This window comes from Lissotriton vulgaris, unplaced genomic scaffold (genome assembly GCF_964263255.1).
Source record: "Lissotriton vulgaris unplaced genomic scaffold, aLisVul1.2 SCAFFOLD_3478, whole genome shotgun sequence".
Classification (NCBI taxonomy): Eukaryota; Metazoa; Chordata; class Amphibia; order Caudata; family Salamandridae; genus Lissotriton; species Lissotriton vulgaris.
The window spans coordinates 118,169-138,014 of NW_028241679.1; the positions used below are offsets into that span (position 1 = coordinate 118,169).

Sequence of the window (19,846 nt, forward strand, 5' to 3'; positions counted from 1 at the left end):
AATGAAGATCGATAAATAAAAATATTTTTTTACCATAGATTTGTTATTTATGTTTTATCAAGGTTTTATGAGTTTTTTTTATCTTTTTAATTGATTTTATAAAAATTAGAAATTTAGAGATTGCAAGGGGCGACGGCAGCCACTTTTTTATTATAGATGTACTAAGCAGAGCGGCCTGGAAAGTAGCTGTGTGCTTTTAAAACGTTTTTTGTGTATTCTTTTGTTACCAACAAGTATGTACAGTGTTGTAGTTTATAAGATCTCAGTGTTTAAAGACTATGGTCTAAATAAACACAGTTTTTTTCCTCTCAGTGCTTGGGTGTCAAAGTCCATGTTGTTTAACCCCACTCAAAATACTTGCTAGAGTTGTGCCTCTGCTTTCTGGGTTACTAACAGTCCTCCAAGGGGATCAGGGGCCTAGTCAAGTTGCTGATAGCAATAATAATTATAAATGTTTCTAAACTGGTTGTAGTGTTCTTGGAGCAAGGGAGAATGGGTTTGGATATGTGCAAGGAAGTGATGGCACTCTGCGTGTTCCTTTGGTTTCGGTAGTTGCTATGACAGTGCAAAGTCCGGTGCAAGCAGGTCAGGGGAACAAACCCAATGGAAAACCAGCCCCTGCAATGGTAAGGAGATGCCACTCCTGTACCGAATAACATGAACAAAATCCTGTGCACACGAAAGATTCGAGTTGTGTCCAGGTGGAGACTTAAATTTGAGCAGTGTTAACGAAAAGATACACACGATTCGTCTGGTGAAAATGTAGAATTTAATCGTGGAATGAATGTTCAGTACATCCAAGTAGCAAGTAGTTGACAAAATTAGATGAAACCTTTATTCAGAGGTACGAAAGTGGGGCTTGTTAGGTCCTCCACGGAGTTCCGAAATACCATAGTGGTGTTTCAGAAAAACTCTTATCGCAGGCTGGTGGTCCGTTACATACGGCGAACGTATCAGTTCCCGTGTGTTCAAGGACCCGGGTTGCCAGTCTTGCTTGTTCCTTTGCGCTGCTGGTTCGTAGGGTGGGTCGATCGTGTTCCTGGTAGTCTACCAGCCTGCGATAAGAGACTTTCTGAAACACCATTACAGTATTTCGGACCTCCGTGGAGGACCTAACAAGCCCCACTTTCGTACCTCTGAATAAAGTTGACGACCAAGATCTCACACACGAGCTCTTGATACCCGAACTCACAGGTCCTTGACGTGGACCTTCTACATAACACACCTGGTCTTGAGCGAAGCTGGGTCGGAATTATAACCGGCTCAGTGACCTTCATCTACACCTTTCCTTTCCTAAAGCCCTGAGGAGTCGAGGAAATTACATTCCAATTGCGACGAAACACGTGTCGGCTGGCGAGCAAGAACTGTTAAACGAAGAGTTCATCAATCTAAAGGAACTGTGTTTTTCTTGGCAGCTGTGTTGCGAATATGTTTTGACTTAACAGGATACAATCCCATGTTTGATTCTCATTGCAGTGTGCATAGGGCATGTCCTTTATGTAAATTTGTGCGTTGGTTGTGCAACACACATTTTGAGGGGTTATAGGGCTTATCCCCTCGCCCTCTTTGCACCTCCACTCAACTACTTTCTCTGACCCTTTCTTTGCAGGAAACAGTTAGCTGAGCGCCCAGTATTTCCCCTCATTCCTAAAAACCCTTTCCTTTGGTTACTGTATGTATAATATCAGCCTGTTCTGTGCCATATGTTTGCATTTACCATCAGACCAACCCAACCAATTTAAAAAAAATTCTGGGGTATAAAAAAGGTTAAAAACAGTCTTAGAATGCTGGGTCTTCAAACTTGCTGAAAAAATCTCATCAAACAAAGCTAGAGATTCTTGGAGGTATGACCCTTCAAGTCCCAAAGTAAGGTTTCATCTATCATTCTGCGCCTCTAAATCATCCTGCTGTGTCTGAATCAATAATTCATATATGGAATTGGCCTGGCCGGTGAACTCCGCTCTGCTCGTAGAGCTTGTAGAGTTTTTCGTACTCTGCAGTCTGCGGAGCACTTGGAGTTCCAAAATGGGGACCAGAGCTTTTTACTCATTTGCGCCCCCCACAGTAAGTTGGTGAGTGTGAGCGAGCGAGAAAATTCAACGGTAAACAACTTCCCAGCAAGATTTCTCAACGTTGGCGCCCGCAGAGGATCACTACTGCTTGCGTGGAGAAACCTTCCGTTCGCGTTCAGGAAGCTGCAGCTCGAGTGAAACTTCTGCTCGAGCAGCAGAAAGAAGTAGTGTCCTCTTGCGCTGCACGTGAAGCTATTATTTTTGATTTTACAGCACTGAATAAACACCCGGCACTAAAACTCAGCATGAACGGCACAAGATAGCACACTCTACCACTTGCAGAACTCCACCCAGGCCTAATATAGTACCAATTCTTTCTCTTTACCTAATAGCCTCAATTAAAGGAATCTTGATCATGAGTTCTACATCTCTTATCTTTTTAAATAGAAAGTATCAAACCTGTAGATACTTGAAAAAATCTTCCCTCCGCAGATCAAAAGATTCCAGAATTTCAGTAAAAGAATAAATCTGGACATCATCATGAAAATTACCCATTATAGTATTACCTTTCTGTCTCCATTCTTCATCGCTGCCCCTTGAAAAATAGAAGGTAGCAAAGCTGAGGCCGACATAGGTGTATAAAGGTTAATCTTACCAAGCTCTAGGTGCAGCTTAACCTGAGCCGATACTAAGCATGGGCGAATTTTGCGAATCTCGCGTTCGTGAATTTTGCGGATTTGCGAACTCGCAATCCGCAAAATCCGCGAATTCCCGCGAATTTGCGGATTTTTTTTTTTTTGTGTTCGCGCGTGTTTCTGCCAGTTCGCGAGGGTTTTTACAATTTCGCAATTTGCGAACTTACCTGTCGGGTCGCAAGTTTTGCGAACTTGTTGTTTCTACGTGTCCAGCCTGTTTGGGACACTCTTCTTCATCACTGCCACTCTCTGTCACCACTGCCACTCTCTGACTACTCATGCCACCCTCTGGCCCACCCATGCCACCCTCTGTTTCATCACCACACCCTCTGGTTGTCCAGTGTACATTATTTTCGGCAAAGCAAAGCACACCTTCCCTGCCTCAAGTGACCTGAATTAATTTGGGGCTGATTAATGTGTCACAGAATATTTTTTTAGCTGGCACCTGCTTCCTTAGTGCTTCCTGATTAGTGATCTTTTGCACTTGCTAAGTGCTTTCATTGTTGCAAAATTAGTTACAACACCTGCCCTGCCCCAACTGACAATAATGAATTAGGGGCTGATTAATGGATTTTAACTTCCAGCCTGGCTCCTGCTTGTCTCCCTTAGCTGTAATTCAGGACCTTTGTGGCATATGTGTAACTATTCTGAGGTTCAGAGCAGGGTCACATAATAGTTGCAACTGGCAACTGAACTCTGGAGGGGCCCCTCAGGAAGCGCTACAGGAAATGGCTACTAATGATGAGCCTGAACTTTTGAACCTGGTAAGTAGTTTCAGTTTTGCTAAGATCGTATTTCTGCAATTTAGCACTTACTCGCGGGGTGCGAAGTTGTACTGGCAAGCCGCGAACTCACGCGAACAGTGCGAGCAAGCCATAAAATCCGCTGCTCGCGGATTTGCGGATTTTGCGGGAGATTCGCGGATCTCGCGGATTGCGAATTTACCGAAAATCCGCAAAATCTGCGAGCGCAACGGATTTTCCGCCCATGCTTAGCCGATACCTTATATGCTGTGTTTAGCACTTTTCATTTTTTTGTTGTTGTAATAACTTACCAATCACCAATGGAATGGAAGGAAATATAACATCTTGGGGAGTATATCCATCTTCAATACATTACATCTCCCTAATAATGAGAGATTCAAATGATTGATCCTGTCGAGCTCAGATCAATTCTTATCGAGCACTTGAACCAGATAAGTCTCATTGATCTAATGCAGCTGTAATTTTTACCCCCAGATAACATATGTCTGTGACAACCTGTTAATATATGATATAGCCTGCTCTGTGCAAACAATCTGCATTTTAGCACTTTTAACTTATAGCCTGAGCATGATTCAAACTGCTTGACCAGTTCTTCTATTTCCGGAAGAGCAGTGGTTAGAGCTTGAGTCACCACTGCTACATCGTCCTCATAAGTGAACACATTATATTTGACCTGATTCTGAACTACTGGTTTAATAATCATGCTTCTCTCCAGTTTAGTCAAAAATTGATCTATGTAGAGTGCAAATAATAATGGAGAGCAAGGGCAGCCCTGTCTTGTTCTCCTTAATATAAATATCTTTTTCGATTTAAGGCCATCTATTGACAGCCTAACAGTCAGGGTTTTATATAGGCCGTTGATGGCTCTAATAAAGCCATTACCAAAGCCTTTTTATTTTATGACTGACCATAAAATTTCCCAAGACACGCAGTCAAACACTTTCTCAGTGTACAATAAAATCAGTCTCAGAGGCACCTTTTGAGCCACTGCCAGATCAAAGAGTGTAACCGCCCTCCGAATATAACCTACCGCCCCCTCCCAGTGAAAAAGCCATGTTGTCTAAGTGAAATCAAAGAAGATATAACCCTACCTAATCAATATGCTAGCACCTTAGCATAAACCTTACCATCACAGTTCAGTAATGATATTGGCCTATAAGACCCGGGTAATAAAGGGGACTTCTCTTTTTTCACAAAGATTGTATATTTGCAGACTCCCACGAGGAGTGAATATAGCCCTGTTGTGCCTCTAAAGAGATTAACAATATATCTTCTCACAATACATAAAATAACATTTTAACGGATTCCAACGAAAGAGTATCAGGACCCGCAGCCTTTCCTATCGCCAGAGAAGATATAGCATCCAAAATTTCTTCCATAGATATTGAGAGATCCAAGGCAGCTCAATCCTCCTCACTCAGCCTGTAGCTATCTAGATCATAGTAGACACCCCCATATCCATTCCCTGAAAATTCAGAATCCTCAGGGTATAATTTTGTATAAAATTGTTCATAGACCTTAATGATCTCTGAAGGGACTTCTAGAGTTCTACCTTCTGCATCCTCAATGGCTTTAATTCCTCTTCTTCCCTCCTTCAACCTTTTTTTAAAAACATATTTTATTGCCTTTTGTATTTAACATTGCACTGGTGATTTCAACAATACATTTACATATTCAATATAATTTTCCTATATCACATATTACATTAATTTTACTGCATAATAAACCTGTGTGCTCAAAAAGCTCTCCTTCAGCCCAATACACTTGCCCAACAGTCTACTGTTAGTTTCACTATACTCATAACACTTTGATTTATGAGTATGGTATTTCAGGCCTATCTCTTTGCTAAAATACTGATTGATTTTAGCTTTTCTTTGAGCCATTTCCTGTTGCATTTCTCTGCCATCCTGACAATCTCTGACTTTACGGGTCAATTCCTCCTCCTCTCTTGATAAGCTTCTATACAAAGTTTGAATCTCCTACCTTCTTATCTTTAGAAGATACAACTAAGGGTTTCCCCTCCAACCCCTGCTTTAGGGCATCCTACACCACCCCTGTCTAGGCCATGTCCCTGTAAACTGCTAAAATCTATTGTAGCCAAAGTTTCATATGGTCTACAGATAATGGCTCTAACAATAATTTCCTATCAACAGTACAAGTCCTCCATGGTCTAGTAATGCCCTCAAAAGGTACTACAATTGTCAAAGGATTATGATCTGATATTACTCGAGGGGAGATCTCTACAGCCACCTCAGAGGCCCAACAAGAAAACATGAAAAAATATTCTAACCGGGCTATGTTATTGTGTGGATACTATTATTAAGTACAACCAAGGTCAAGAGCATTGTTTATCCCATATTTCTATCTGGTTATTATCTCCCACAAGGTGCTCCAAGGCCTTGTAAACCCAGGATTTTCGTCCCCAATACACCTGTTTGATAAAATGTCTATATTTCACATCTGTATGAATATTTAGATCCACACACAGCACCAGAGAAAGAAATAAGGCCAGTTCTGTAAAAGGTTGCCTCATCGATATTTGCCCCATAGATTGTACATGATATAAAGCAAATAGATACAGTCCTAAATTCTATAATTGCCCATTGTCATAAATTATCTACTAGTCATTTGGCCATAATACAAGTATGGTTCTTTACAAGAACTGCATGTTTTCGAGATTTATGCCTCATTGGGTACACGCTAATACCATTAAGCTACAATCCTTCTAAAGCTCTCTCTTCTACCAAGGGATATGGATCTCCTGAATACAAACTATATCAGACCACATAGCTCTCAAGGCGAGTTTGACTCTAGCTCTTTTATTCTTATCATTGAAGCCACAAATATTTATTGAGGTAATGTGTAATTCATCAGAAGTCCTTTGATTTCTACTATCTGCCATTAATAAGTCTGTCCTTCTTTAGCTCAAAATGTGCCATCTTTGACAGACTCAACCTTTAAAATGGCTGCTAATCCTTCAGATGAGACAGAGCAACATGTATTGCTTTACAGATTCAAGTAACTGGGGGACATAAGATTGCGGGGGGTGGAACAGAGATAGAATCAGGTGATAGTTTGGTTTCCTTCTTGGACTATTCAAGTAGGTCTGGAGAAGAGAAATACGATATTAGGGCCCACTCTTCTAGGAAAGATTCCTCAGGAAGTGCAACAAGCCGAGGGACCAGCCTGGGGGGGAAACAGATTCCCCCCTGAATTTCGCAAACATCTGGGAAAGCTCCGGGAATTTTGAGAAAGAAAACAAGGAAGTAGTCAAAATGGATGGCCAAAAAGCAGGGAAGACAAACCCACTTCGGGAACATTCTACTATCCCATGCCTGAAAGCAACTGCCCATCGGGAAAAGATGAAAATAGAGAGTCGAAGGTTGCAAACTGATTGCTGTAAATTTCAGCTGACTATTTGCCAAGTTTCTAAATCATGTCCTGAATTTGCTGACAGAATGGGAGAGGCAGACAATAGAATTCCTACACTCAAAGATGATGTCTTGGCTCAAAAGGAAAGAATGGTTGTGCTGAAAACTCAAACAGAGGATAACCAATGGAAGTTTGAAGATCTTTAAAATAGATTAAGGAGGAATAATTTAAGAGTCTTGGGTATCCTCAGAGGGCAGAAGGAGCTGATACCCATGATTTGGTGGTTGAGTTGTGTAAGGTAGCCTTTCCGGAACTTTCTCAGTGGAAGTGGGACTCTGAAGTACAGAGGGCTTATACATTCCTGTTTAAGCTTAAACCAGGGGCCTGGTAGGGAGACCCAAATCCAAGGGTCATAATGATTTTCCTAGGCCTTTTTTTGCTGCGAAAGGCTCTGTATGATCTTGCTCGACCGGATTTTAAACGCTCAGCAAAAGATCATGATTTTTTTGTGTGACCAGATTACTGTCAAGCTACTGCAGAAAAAAGATGATCTTTGCTCCAGCTGACCCCATTGTTTCAGGCTAAAATGGTCCAAGCCTTTTGGTAAATCCTGCCAAGATGAAAATTGTAGTAAGAGATAAATGTCATTTCTTTTACAGCAGAAGCTAGTGCTAAGGAATTTCTGGCAACACTGAGCCTCGGCTAAATGAATGGGATATTCTGGCACAAGTGGCTTGGGGTAGATCAGGAGAGTATATGAGGTGATATGTAACATCTTCAATGAAATAAACAATAGGGTGTCAGAATTTGCACACCAATATCAATCAATCGGTCAGGGGATTTGAAAGCATGCTACTCACCCGTAAGGGTCCCAAGCACTGGGGGTAGGGTAAGCAGCTCCGTTCAGTCAAAGAGCCAGGTCTTGAGCGTCCTCCTGAAGATGTTCAAGGACGGGGCGCGTCTGATGTTGATCAGGAGCTCGTTCCAGGTCTTTGCTGCGATATATGAGAAGGCTCTTTCACCTTTTCTGGGTCTGCAGATGAGCAGCTTTTAGGTGAGGGTGAGGGTGAGGGCGAGGTCGTCAGATCGGAGGTTTCTCTTTGATATGTGGAAGGAGATTCTCTTGTTGAGGTATTGGGGTCCAGTGTTGTGGAAGCATTTGTTGGTGTGGGTGAGTATGTTGAAGGTGACTCTCTTCTCGTGGAGGAGCCAGTGGAGGTTGCACAGGTGCTAGTTGATGTGTTCCTGTCACGTGATTCAGAAGACAAGTCTGGTCACAGTGTTCTAGATGGTCTGGTGTTTGTGGAGAACGAATTTATAGATTCCGGCATTGCGGGCATTTACGTAGTCCGGTCTACTGGTTATGAGTGCATGGTTGATGGTCTTCCTTCATTCGGGGGGATCCTCTGAAGGTCGTTTGGAGGATGCAGAGGATGTTGAAGCAGCTAGAGGCATCAGCGTTGACCTGTCGGGTAATGAAGAGGGAGGAGCCGAGTATGGTCCATGGGGGAGGGAGGGCTGCCAAGAGCGATGGGCCACCAGGTGTTCTCCCATGCAGAGGGGAGGGTACGAGGACTAGGGCCTCTGTCTTCTCTGAGTTGAGCTTCAGGCAGCTGCGGCTACTCCAGGTTGCGACGTCCTCCATTCCTTCCTGGAAGTTGAGTCTGGTGGTGACGTGGTCCTTGATGAGGGAGAGGATGAGCTGGGTGTCATCAGCATAGGATATTATGATGAGTTGCGCTGTCTGATGATGGCAGCGAGGGAGGCCATGTAGATGTTGAAGTGTGTGGGGCTGAGCGTTGATACTTGGGGTACTTCGCACCGCAGTTGATTTCCGTAGGTTTGAAGAGGAAGGGTGGTAGTCTGATCCTTTGGATTCTGCCTGTTAGGAAGGAGCGGGTCCAGTTGAGGGCGGTTACCTGTATGCCGGCATAGTGGAGTCTGGCGATGAGTGTGCTGTGGGAGACGGTGTCAAACGCTGCAGAGAGGTCTAGTAGGATCAGGGCTGCTGTGTGTCCTTGGTCGAGAAGGGTGCAGATTTCTTTTGTGGCGGCGAGTGGAGCGGTCTCGGTGCTGTGGTTGTTGAGGAGTTCGGATAGGGAGGATAAGAATGGCGTTTTCTTCAATGAATTTTGTTAGCTGTGCATTGACAATCTTCTCAGTGTCTTTGGCCAGGAAGGGGAGATGAGAGATGGGTCATAGTTCTTGAGGTCAGTGGGTTTTGATGAGGTCATCTTGAGCAGGGGCCTGACTTTGGCACATTTTCAGTCATCGGGAAAGGTGCCGTTCGTGAAGGTGGTGTTGATGGCACATCATAGTTCAGGAGAGATGACGGCTCTGCGGTAGATATGCATGCATGCATGCATGCAGGGGTCCATGGGGGTCCATGGGCCCATTGAGTGAATGCCCTTAATGGTCAAAGTGGTGTCTTCGGTTGTGACTGGGGTCCAGGAGGAGAAGGCAGGCAGGCTGGCATTGCTGGAGAGGGAGGCGGTATCTGGTTGTTGAAGTGGTCATAGAGGCCCTTGATTTTCAGGTGGAACTAGGGGTCCAGGGAGGGGTGATGTCCGTGTTTTTTCTGGGGGGTTTGGTGAGTTCCTGGATGATACTGAAGAGTTCCTTGGAGTTGCTGGCGTTGGCGAGTATCTTGTTTCAGATTAAGGTCCTCTTTGTGGATCTGATGCGTTGGTTGTATTCCGTCATGGAGTTTTTGTAAGTGGTGCGATCTTCTGGTTTTTTGCTGTTTCTCAAGTTCTTCTCAAGACATCTGCAGGTGCGCCTGGATTCTTGGAGGTCGGTGGTAAACCAGGTGACCTTCCTGGAGCGCTGTCTGTTGGAGTAGCGCAGAGGCGCGAGATCTTCTGCGCAGTTGGAGATCCATCCGTGGAGTTCTTTGGCTGCCAGGTTGGCGTCAGTTGATGTTGTGGGGGTGCCGCGGTTAAGGGCAGAGTTGAGCTGCTCCTCAGTGATTTTGCTCCAGTTTCTTCTTGAAGAGCGTGGTGCGGGTTTGGCGCAGTGGGCTTGTCGACATTGAAATTAACGCAGTGGTGGTCTGTCCAGGGGAGTTGTGTGGTGTAGTTGAAATGGATGCTGTTACCTCCTGTGAAGATGGGGTTGAGGGTGTATCTTGCCATATGGGTGGGTGTGGTGACGAGCTCTTTCAGGACAATATTGGCGAGGTTGTCCAGGAGGGTGGTGGAGTTGGGGTTGCTGAGATTTTCGATGTGGAAGTTCAAATCTCTGATGAGTATGTAGTCCATGGAGGGGATGGCGTGGGGTGTGATGAGGTCGTCGATGGTTGTGGTGAACGAGGCGCTGGGTCCTGGAGGTCTGTAAGAGGGGGTGACAGTGAAGTGTGGTTTTAGGGATGGTCTGGATCTGGAAGTGCAGGTGTTCTGTGGTGGAGAGGGGGTCGTTTGCGGTGGAGGTGAAGAGTTGGAGGGAGCTCTTGTGCACGTTGGGGCCGTCTTTCCTCTGAATCTTGTATCTGTCCGGGATGGCGGGTGTGATGTCAAGGGTGTAGGAGGCGTTGGTCCAGGTTTCTGTAAGGAAGGAGACGTCTGGTGAGAGTGTGTCCAGGAGGTCCCAGATCTCAATGGCATGTCCGTGTAGGGAGTGCACATTGAGGAGGATGCACCTCAGGGGTTTCGGGTTGTTGACATTCAGTGGGGGGGTGGTGTCCTTTGGGATGCTGACAATGTTGAAGGTCTGGTGGCAGTGACGGCAGGTGAACTGTCCGTGGTTGGTGCTCGGCTTAGATAGATGGCAGTTGTTGTTTCTCCCCGGGTTGAGTGCGAGGAGGATCGTGAGTCGCAGCGGTGGATAGGTAGAGATCCAGGGTTTCTGCCGCTGGTCGAGGGCAAGTCGCAGACGAGCACAGACGGACTTGCCTTTGGCATGCCAGAGGCGCCCGCTGCGAGCATTCGCGGTGCAGCCGCCATGAAATAGGAAAGGGAGGAAGGAGGAAAGTGCAGCTTGGAGGCAGGAGCAGGAGAACTGGCGGGGGTGAGTGGCCGCGGAGCCAGCAGCTGCGGGCGGGAAAACAGGGCATGAAAATGGGAATAGGGGGAGAGGTACAAAAATTTGGAGGCACAATAACAGGGGCAATAGTAATATCAAAATGAAGGCACAGTACAGGGACAGTCGCAGAAATTAGATGCACAATGGGCAAATAGAGAATGAATGCACAATACTAGGGCAATGACGACGCAATACCAGGACATGGGCAGGTCTTGCACACAAAAAGGGGCACGAGCAGTGAGGCAGACAGTGGCCTCAAACACCACAGGCAGAGGAGAGGCAGGGTCAGCAGCGGTGACCAACTGAATAACTGCTGAAGGGGCAAGCGGATCCCTGTTTGGGAGGTCAGGTGTCTTCCTTGCACTTCCTCGCAGTGGCCACCATTAAATAGGGGAGGGGGTGAGGGAGGTAAGCGCAGCTGGGAGACGGGAGTGGGAGAACTGGCAGGGGAGGGCACTTCAAGGCATCAGCAGCGGGTGGGAAAACCGGGGAGAGAGGCACAAAGCATTGGAGGGACAATGACAGGGGCAATAAAAAAATCAAAATGAAGGCACAGTACTTGGACAGTCAAAGAAATGAAATCCACAATGGACAATTACAGAATGAATGCACAATACCAGGACAATGACGGTGCAATACCAGGACACAGGCAGGTTTTGCATACAAAACAAGCACAAGTAGTGAGGCAGACAGTGGTCTAGAACACCACAGGCAGAGGAGATGCGGGTTGGCGGGGGTGACTCAACTGCGGAGCTGCTGAGGGAGAGAGAGGGTCCTTGGCTGGGATGCCAGGTGTCCTGATTGCGCTTCCTCGCAGCGGCTGCCATTAGATAGGGGAGGGAGGAGGGAGGGAAGAGCAGCTGGGAGGCCAGAGTGTTAGAAGTGGCAGGGGAGTAGTGGCTGCGGGGGCAGCAGCAGCGGGATGGAGACCCCGGCACGCAACCGGGAACTGGGAGAAAGGCACAAAAAGTTGAAGGCACAATAACAGGAGCAATAATACATTCAAAATGAAGGCACAGTACAGGGACGCTCACAGAAATGAAATGCTCAATGGACAATTACAGAATGAATGCACAATACCAGACAATGACGGCGCAATACCAGGACACGGGCAGGTCCTGCACACAAAAACGGGCACGAGCAGTGAGGCAGAGAGTGGCCTCGAACACCACAGGCAGAGGAGACGGGGGGTCTAAATAATTTCCTAATATTGCTGTACTGTAAGTCCACTCCTTATATATGGCATTCTGGGCCAGATGTATCAAAGGGTTTTGCCCATTCTGTGTCTATGAGGTAATTTGTTGATACATATGGCCCTCTCTTTTTAAAATGAGGTGTCCCTTTCTCTAATGTGTCTGTTTCAGTTTCCTGACTAGAGTACTGAAGCAGACTTTTCTATTCATAACTTCTCTTTGGCAATAGTGTATGCAGGCATATAACATTTCTATATGACTGATACAAGATTTCAATGGTTGCTAGACTTGGCCATCTCTGTAGTGTCACCTTCAAACATTTTACCTTTACTCCGCCAGTTTTTTTAAAATCGTTTTATTTGTTTTTATTGGCCTTAGGACTCTGTGTACTTTGTCATTGCTGAACAGTACTACAGTGCTTGTGATCACTCCCTAAAACCTGCCAAAATTGGCTTATACCTAATTGGCACATTTAATTTATTTAAACCCCTAGTATACCACATGCACCCAGCGCCTCTTTATCAAATGCTTCTAGTGGGACCGCAGTACTCATTGTGCCACCAACTAAAGTAGCCTTTTCCAACATACCTCAAGTCTGATACTGCAGCTGGTAGTGTAGTTTTAAAGTACCAATTCAACCTGCCTAAATGAACTTTCTTTGCCAGCATAAAATCACCCTTTAGGTAGGCCCTAAAAAGCTAATAGGGCTGGGTACACTGCATTTGAAAAGCAGGACAAGTGTTTTGAAGTTTTACATGGCCTGCTAGTGAAAACCTCCTACAGTAATTTTTCACTACTGCAAGATCTTTCTCTCGCATAGGATAACATTGGGTTAACTTAATACATTTAATAGGGGCTACATTTTGATTGAGAACAGATAAAAAGGTCAAGCTTGAACTCAAATTGATTGTAATTTAAAATCCTCTTTAATGATAAAGTTGGATCTAAAGTCACAGGGGGAGTGTGTTGTTAGCCTCCTTGGCTTAACCCTTTCCGTGCTGATGACGGAACCGCTCCGTCATCAGCCGTGGTTGCGCTGTGCTGATGACGGAGCGGTTCTGTCATGGCCCGCCCGACGTGCCTGCGCGGCGCTGATTTCGCACCTGCACGCGCATTCTATTAAGCGGGCGGGGCCATGACGGAACCGCTCCGTCATGAGCACAGCTCAACCGCGGCTGGTGACGGAGCGGTTCCGTCACCATCATGGGCACCCCGCACGGCCCCCCTGCCCCCTTAGCGCTGCGGCAGAATAGTGGCCGCAGCGATGCGGTTAAGGGCACGCTCCCCCACTACGGAGCGCAAGGCTTCACCATATTTACAAGAATGTGGTGTAACCTTGCGTTTTCCCCCTGTGATGTTGCTGAGTTTAACAACTTAGCGGCATCGCAGGCACCCTCCCACCAGAGTGCAAGGGTGTCTGTGTGCAGGAGAGGTTTCTTTATGTGTAGGAAGGTGTCCCTTCATGCACATAAACAATCCTGCACAAGGCAGCACACATGTAAAAAGCAAAAACAAGGAGAAATATTGCATTTCGTTTCTCCAACCTACGACCAGGTTTTTCCTGGTCTTAATTCTGGGGCTGCCTCCTATGTATGCCACCCTTGTACATAAGGGGCAGCATCCAATACAATGGGTGTTGCGGTGGAACGCCCACCGCAATACCCACTGCACGCCCCTTTCATGCTAAACATAGCGTGAAAGGTTGCCTTATGTTCAAGGCAGTTTTAAGCCAAGTTACTCCTTACCTTTGCATGACTCACAGTCTGCCCTATCTTTCCTCCACGCTAAAGCCTTTTCACTCTCATTGCATTTTTGTATATCATGTCCTCTCCTCAAGTTGAAATCTACTGAACCGCTGATCATTAGATGAGCATGACGTCTGAGCTTACCATTACTCTACAGAGCGACATTGAGTTGCACAGGAAATGAGAGGAAGCTGCAACTGCTTCAGAAGAATGCATTGTCATCTGCATTCAAAAACCATACAAATATGTAAACACAGGGATGAGATACAGGCCCTCGGCTTGTGACTGCTTTGTTTGAATGTGAGGGTTTAAACAAAGGTCAATGTCGCTTTCTTGCCTCCAAGTTGCTGAGGTTAGTAGCAGTGTACTCAGTGCTCACCAAGCTGTCACATTACCTTCAAGCCTTCTCCCTGAGCTCCTGTCTTCTATTCTGTTATAAGCTTAAGCCAGAGGTTATGTGTGCTGCACTGTGTTCTTCCTGCCCAGTTAAATAGTTTGCTCCAGTTTGCTGCTCAAGAAACCTGCTGTACCCAAGCATTTTCAGCAAGTTGAAGCACTTGCAGTGCGGGACAGACCAAGAGGTGGTGAAGCAGAGCAAGTGTGATGGAGCAGGCTTGGGAGTAGTGTTGGCTGTAGGATGTGGTGAGGCACCTCTAGGGTTGGTGGTGTGGCAAGCCTGCTATGGCAGTGCAGGTTTTGCAAGGCAGTGTAGTATGTTGGGGAAGATATAAGGGATCCATGGAATTCATCAGAGATGGTTCAGGCTAGGCGTAGTGATGTGCAGTAATAGACCTGGTGTGCTGTTATGATTAACAGGTAACATATTCTGGTAGTCGGACTCCTTATTCCAGTCAGGGCCTCTTTCCAATGCATGTTCAACTGAGCTGCACAAGGTACAAAAAGTTATCTTCCCTTTGTTGAAAAGATCCAAAAGCCATACTCCAACATGAACACATTTTCTGTCTGCCTTTGGACCATATGGAGCATATCAGAATTTTTTGTGGAACTCGTAAAATTATCAAATCATACAAAAATGACTTTGCTAACACCTAAGGCGACATTAGTCGGCTACAAGTTCCCTGATATCTGCATTTCAAGGTCTGAAAATGAATGTGCAAAATAAAAATGTAGTCTAAATTGATGTAATTTCTTTATACTGGTTCATGGCAGTTATGTCTTGGACTACACGGAAAGTCCCCTCGCCTTTTTTTGGAGAATTTGCAAAAAAGCTAATGACAAAGTAAGCCATACGTCAATTTGATCTAAACAAATCAGTTATCATTCTGCCAAATACCCTGCTGCACTTATACCTAGGCAACCCTTCTCATTCTGCTTGAAATTGCTTAAATTCTGCATAATACATCTATAAATCCTACTATCAAACCCAAGTGCCCTAAACAGCCTAAGCCATCCAAACCCAACCACCCCCCAAATCAATACTCCTTCTTCCCCTGCTGGCCCTCCCCCCACATAACTTGCTACCCATTCAGGGTGTAAAGACCAATAAGGTCTGACATATTGTCTCCCACTTTTTGTGCCTCTCTCCCTGTTCCCGGTTGTGTGCCCGGTTTTACCACTGGCCGCTGATGCCCCTGCCGCCCCTCTCCCCTGCCATTTCTCCCACTCCTGCCTCTCAGCTGCGCTTCCTCCCCCCCCTCCCCTATTTAATGACAGCCGATTTGAGGAAGAGTGAGCTGGACACCTCACCTCCCAGCCAGGGACCCGCTCTCTCCCTCTTCAGCTCCGCTGTTGAGTCACCGCCGTTGACCCCACGTCTCCTCTGCCTGTGGTGTTCGAGGCCACTGTCTTATTCCTCAATGGACTGCCCTGCTGCTTGAGGCCTCATTTGTGTTTCAGAGGACTGCCTTGTTCCCCAGAGGACTGCCCTTTTGCTTCAGGCCTGACTTGTTTTCCAGGGGACTGTCCTGCTCCGTGAGGCCTGCCCTTTTCTCTCTAAGAATGAAGACTGAACATGCTTCTTCCATCCCAGGATACATGAGTGACTCCAAATGTCAGTTGGCTGACGTTCTGTCTGAGCTACAGGGACACAAACTTCAGAGTCCTCCCTGCAACTGTTGAGCTGATCTACAACTGGAACCCCCTGAGCTCTGCTGGCCTCTGATAGAATGAGAATCTGTTTCCCAAGAGGTGCCGCCCCAGGTCTTGGACACTAGGCTGGTATCACTGTGTACTCCTCCTAACCCAATTGAAGGTTCTTTGGAACTGGTGCAGCGCAACATAGCTCAATACTGACTTCCCATTGCAGCAGCTTATCAGTGGCTTTATTTGCCATGCATCTCGATGAAGGACCGCACATCACAGCTACTATTCGATGTCTTCAATGGCAGCAATGTAGGTTGACAGAACCTCACATTTGTATCTCAGCGACAGAATGTATTATCTTCAGCTACCTGTACTTAGTCCATACCCAGCCCACCCTCCATAACAGTGGGCCTGAGCTTGTGACTTTGTCCCTATCAGCGTGATTTGATAACCCTGGCTGTTGTTTGCACTTCTACATACTATTTTTGCTTGAAACTTTTAACCTGCATATATCTGGTTCTGTTGATTGCATTTCATTCAATTTGGTGTCATTTTATAAATTAAAAGTGATCCTGTTTTGTTTTTTATTGTTTTGAGATTTTTCTTGTGTGGTGTTTCCACCTTATTGCTGGTGCTGCTTAACTTATTTGTTCGTAGCCTCTAAGTTAAGCCTGTCTACACTCGTGCCAAGCTACCAGAGGGTTAAGCACAGGTTAATGTAATGACTTTTGTTGTTCACCCTGACAAGAATTGTGGTTGTTTCTTGAGAAGAGTTTCAACCCCTTCATCCAATAAGCCAATTTCTTACAACAGCATATTAGAAAATATGTTGAGCTGTAGATATTTTAGCCAAGTATTTCAGAACTGACTTGATGAAGAGATATACAAAGTCAAGGTCAGGTACTCATTACATCTGACTTGGGTCAGTTTGAGACTCCATGCAGTCTGAAAAGACCATTGGTTGTTTCAGAACTCAAATAGCATGAAGCAGAACAATAATTATATGTAAGGGTAGGAGACATAAGGGGTGATTTATGGTATGGAGTGGGATCCCAGTTCTAAATCACTATTGCTTCTGCCTCCACCAGGCCTGCAGTTACCCACTGCATTTACAGGTAGAGGAACTGCTATAAATCCAGTGGCACATCCTCAGTTGATTCAACCACTTGGAACCTACGTCCCAGAGCACCATGCACCCCAAGGAGCGCAAATCAATTCACATTTTTCCTGCCTGGGACAGCCACATTAGGCATGAGGGGTTTGCAGGACTGATTCATCACTCATCAGGTAAAAATAAATATATTTGAACAATACAGGATAAAAGTACATGTAATTGAATTCACATGGATGGGGAAATACTACTTCATGGCTCAGCGAAATTAGTGTCCATGAAAGTAAAGGGTCATGTATGAGGGTTTTCAATGTGTAATGGATGAGTTCAATCAATTAGGAGCACTCTGAATTTAAAGGGAGTTTATAAGAATATGCAATGATTGAGCTGACCAGGGATCTTATTAATTCAGAATGACAATCCTAGCCATAATATGCAGGGAAAAAAAGGAATCATATGGCGAGAAACCTTGATTTGACAAATCAATGTTACCTACATACACATATGATTCCATGCTGCTGTTACGTTCCCCTAACTTTCAATCAAACCTATTGAAGTCAAGATGGACTCTTACATCATCCAAGGGTTTTGATATTAAAGGGTGCATGGGTTAAGATGCCTAGGCACACGGAGTTTTGACATTGATTAAACACTTCACATTGACTGGTGTCTTGTTGTGATCACATCCTCCCTGCGCCCACTGCTGTCCACCCCCCAGAATGGTGTGGTTAGAACACTCAAGTAGGTGATCAAGAGAGGGGTTTTACTTACAGCCCATAGTAGCAGTGCGCTGCTGACACCACCCAGCGGTTGGTGATTAAAGTTCCTCCACAAATATGCTCTCCATACACCTGCACACTGGCTTGCCATGGCCACGCCCCATCTGTTGCATCCTGTCCATCCACTATCCGATGAGAAACCACTGGCCTTCCGCATACTAAATAAAACAAAACAATGAATAAAAGTGACTTAATGTTTGTGATGAAATGGTTCAACAGAACAGGGTTCACACTCAGACCAAGTGGGTGGAATCACACTGGACGTAAAGTGGATTTCCAGGTATCTTAATTTGGATGGTCTATTGAACATAATCTACCTGATTGAGTTTCATAATCCTCACACCAGTGGTCTGCCAGATATGTAAAATATAATATGTCATTGTGTTAAATTATATCGCTACCTAGTCCTTAAGTAGTATACATGCAGGTTGCAAGTGGTTATGGAGAAAAAGTGACACAAATATCATGCAAAAGAAACAAATGATGGACGGAATGCTTAACAATGTAAACATTCACCCCCAGTCATAATGATCTAGGTTTAATCAATCATTCTTATGCTCACAATGCCACCCCAGTTTGGACCCAACCATATGCAAATCAGTCTTAACCCTGCTTTTTATGGGAACAGTCCAGCCCGAACTGCAAGCCAGGACCCACTTGGACCCGAAACAAGCATCCTGGGACCGGTTTTGGGGCATCACCCCTCATTAGCCAGGCTAGCTTGAATCCAATAGTGCCATGAGCATGGGAACCATGCCTGGGCATACCCTTCCTACTTAGGGTGATAACTGAAAAAAATAAACAAATGATGGAGGATTGCTGAACACATCAAACATTCACCCCCAGTCACAAGGATCTGGGTTTAATCAATCATTCTTTTGCTCAACACGCCACCCCAGTGTGGACCCAGCGGCATTCTAATCAGTCTTAACCCTGTTCCTTATGGTAACAGTCCAGCCCGAACTACCAAGCCAGGTCTTCCCTGAACCGGAAACAAGCATCCTGGGACCGGTTTCGGGGCATTACCCCTCATCAGCCAGGCTAGGTTGAATCCAGTGGTACAGTGAGCACGGGAACCATGTCTTGGCATACCCTTCCCACTCATGGTGACAAATGCGAAGGAAACAATTCATAGACGAAATGCTGAACATTGCAAACATTCACCCCCAGTCACAAGGATCTGGGGTTTATTCATCATTCTTTTGCTCACCACGCAACCCCAGTTCGGACACAGCCATATGCAAATCAGTCTGCCAAGTCAAGTCCTACCTGTACTAGAAACAAGCATCCTGGGACTGGTTCCAGGGCATCACCCCTCATCAGCCAGGCAAGCTTGAATCCAGAAGCACAGTGAGCATGGGACCCATGTCTGAGCATACCCTTCCCACTTAGGGTGACAAATGCAAAAGAAACAATTGATGGACGGAATGTTGAACAATGCAAACATTCACTCCCAGTCACTTGACTACTGTTGCATGGGGAGTGGATGCTTGATTCTGGTCCAGGGAGGACCTGTACCAGTTCCAGGGAGAAACATCTGTCTCTCTTCTGCACTAAACATTTTTTATTTGCAAGCTCCTCTAAAGAATTATTTAAAGTTATCCACCAGCTTGCTTCGCCTACAGTTCCGGCAGAAATTGAGGGCTCAACACAGCTCTGTATCAAGTTGGCAGGATTCTTGCACTCTAAGGTTACTAATATTTACAAAGAATTTGTACTAGGTAATCAAGAGGAGCTTTCAGACTCCTGCCTTACTGCCCCAGAGCAGCTGAGTCACACACACCACTGAGTTGAAAGGACTATGTCCAGTATCTTTGTCCTGGTTCCCCTCTCTGGCTCGAGATCAAACGGAGACTCTCCTAATGAACCTAGAATGGGGATCCCCCTCAAAACCTTATCCTCCGAAGATTCTACAACTGGCAGTGGGGACAATAGTTCCACCTATAACTACCATTATGAACAGGGCAATTAATTCTGGGTGATATCCACGGTCATGGAAAGAGGCAGCGGTCAGGCATGTCTTAAGAAATCCAATCTTGACCATAATGACCTGAAGAACTATCACCCTATCTTCTTGCTCCCTATTCTGGCTAGGATCTTGGACACGCATCT

General features: G+C 45.6%; 1 protein-coding gene across 1 annotated transcript in view; it reads right to left on the reverse strand.

Moving 5' to 3' along the window:
• The window catches only part of LOC147670590 (serine protease 27-like), a gene marked incomplete at its 5' end in the record, with an annotated part of 116,820 nt that overhangs the window by 16,694 nt on the left and 80,280 nt on the right, over positions 1 to 19,846 (reverse strand). The window contains one exon of the mRNA XM_086948145.1: positions 17,727 to 17,892. Coding sequence (XP_086804271.1) covers positions 17,727 to 17,892 — 166 coding nt within the window. The remainder of the gene's footprint in view (positions 1 to 17,726; positions 17,893 to 19,846) is intronic.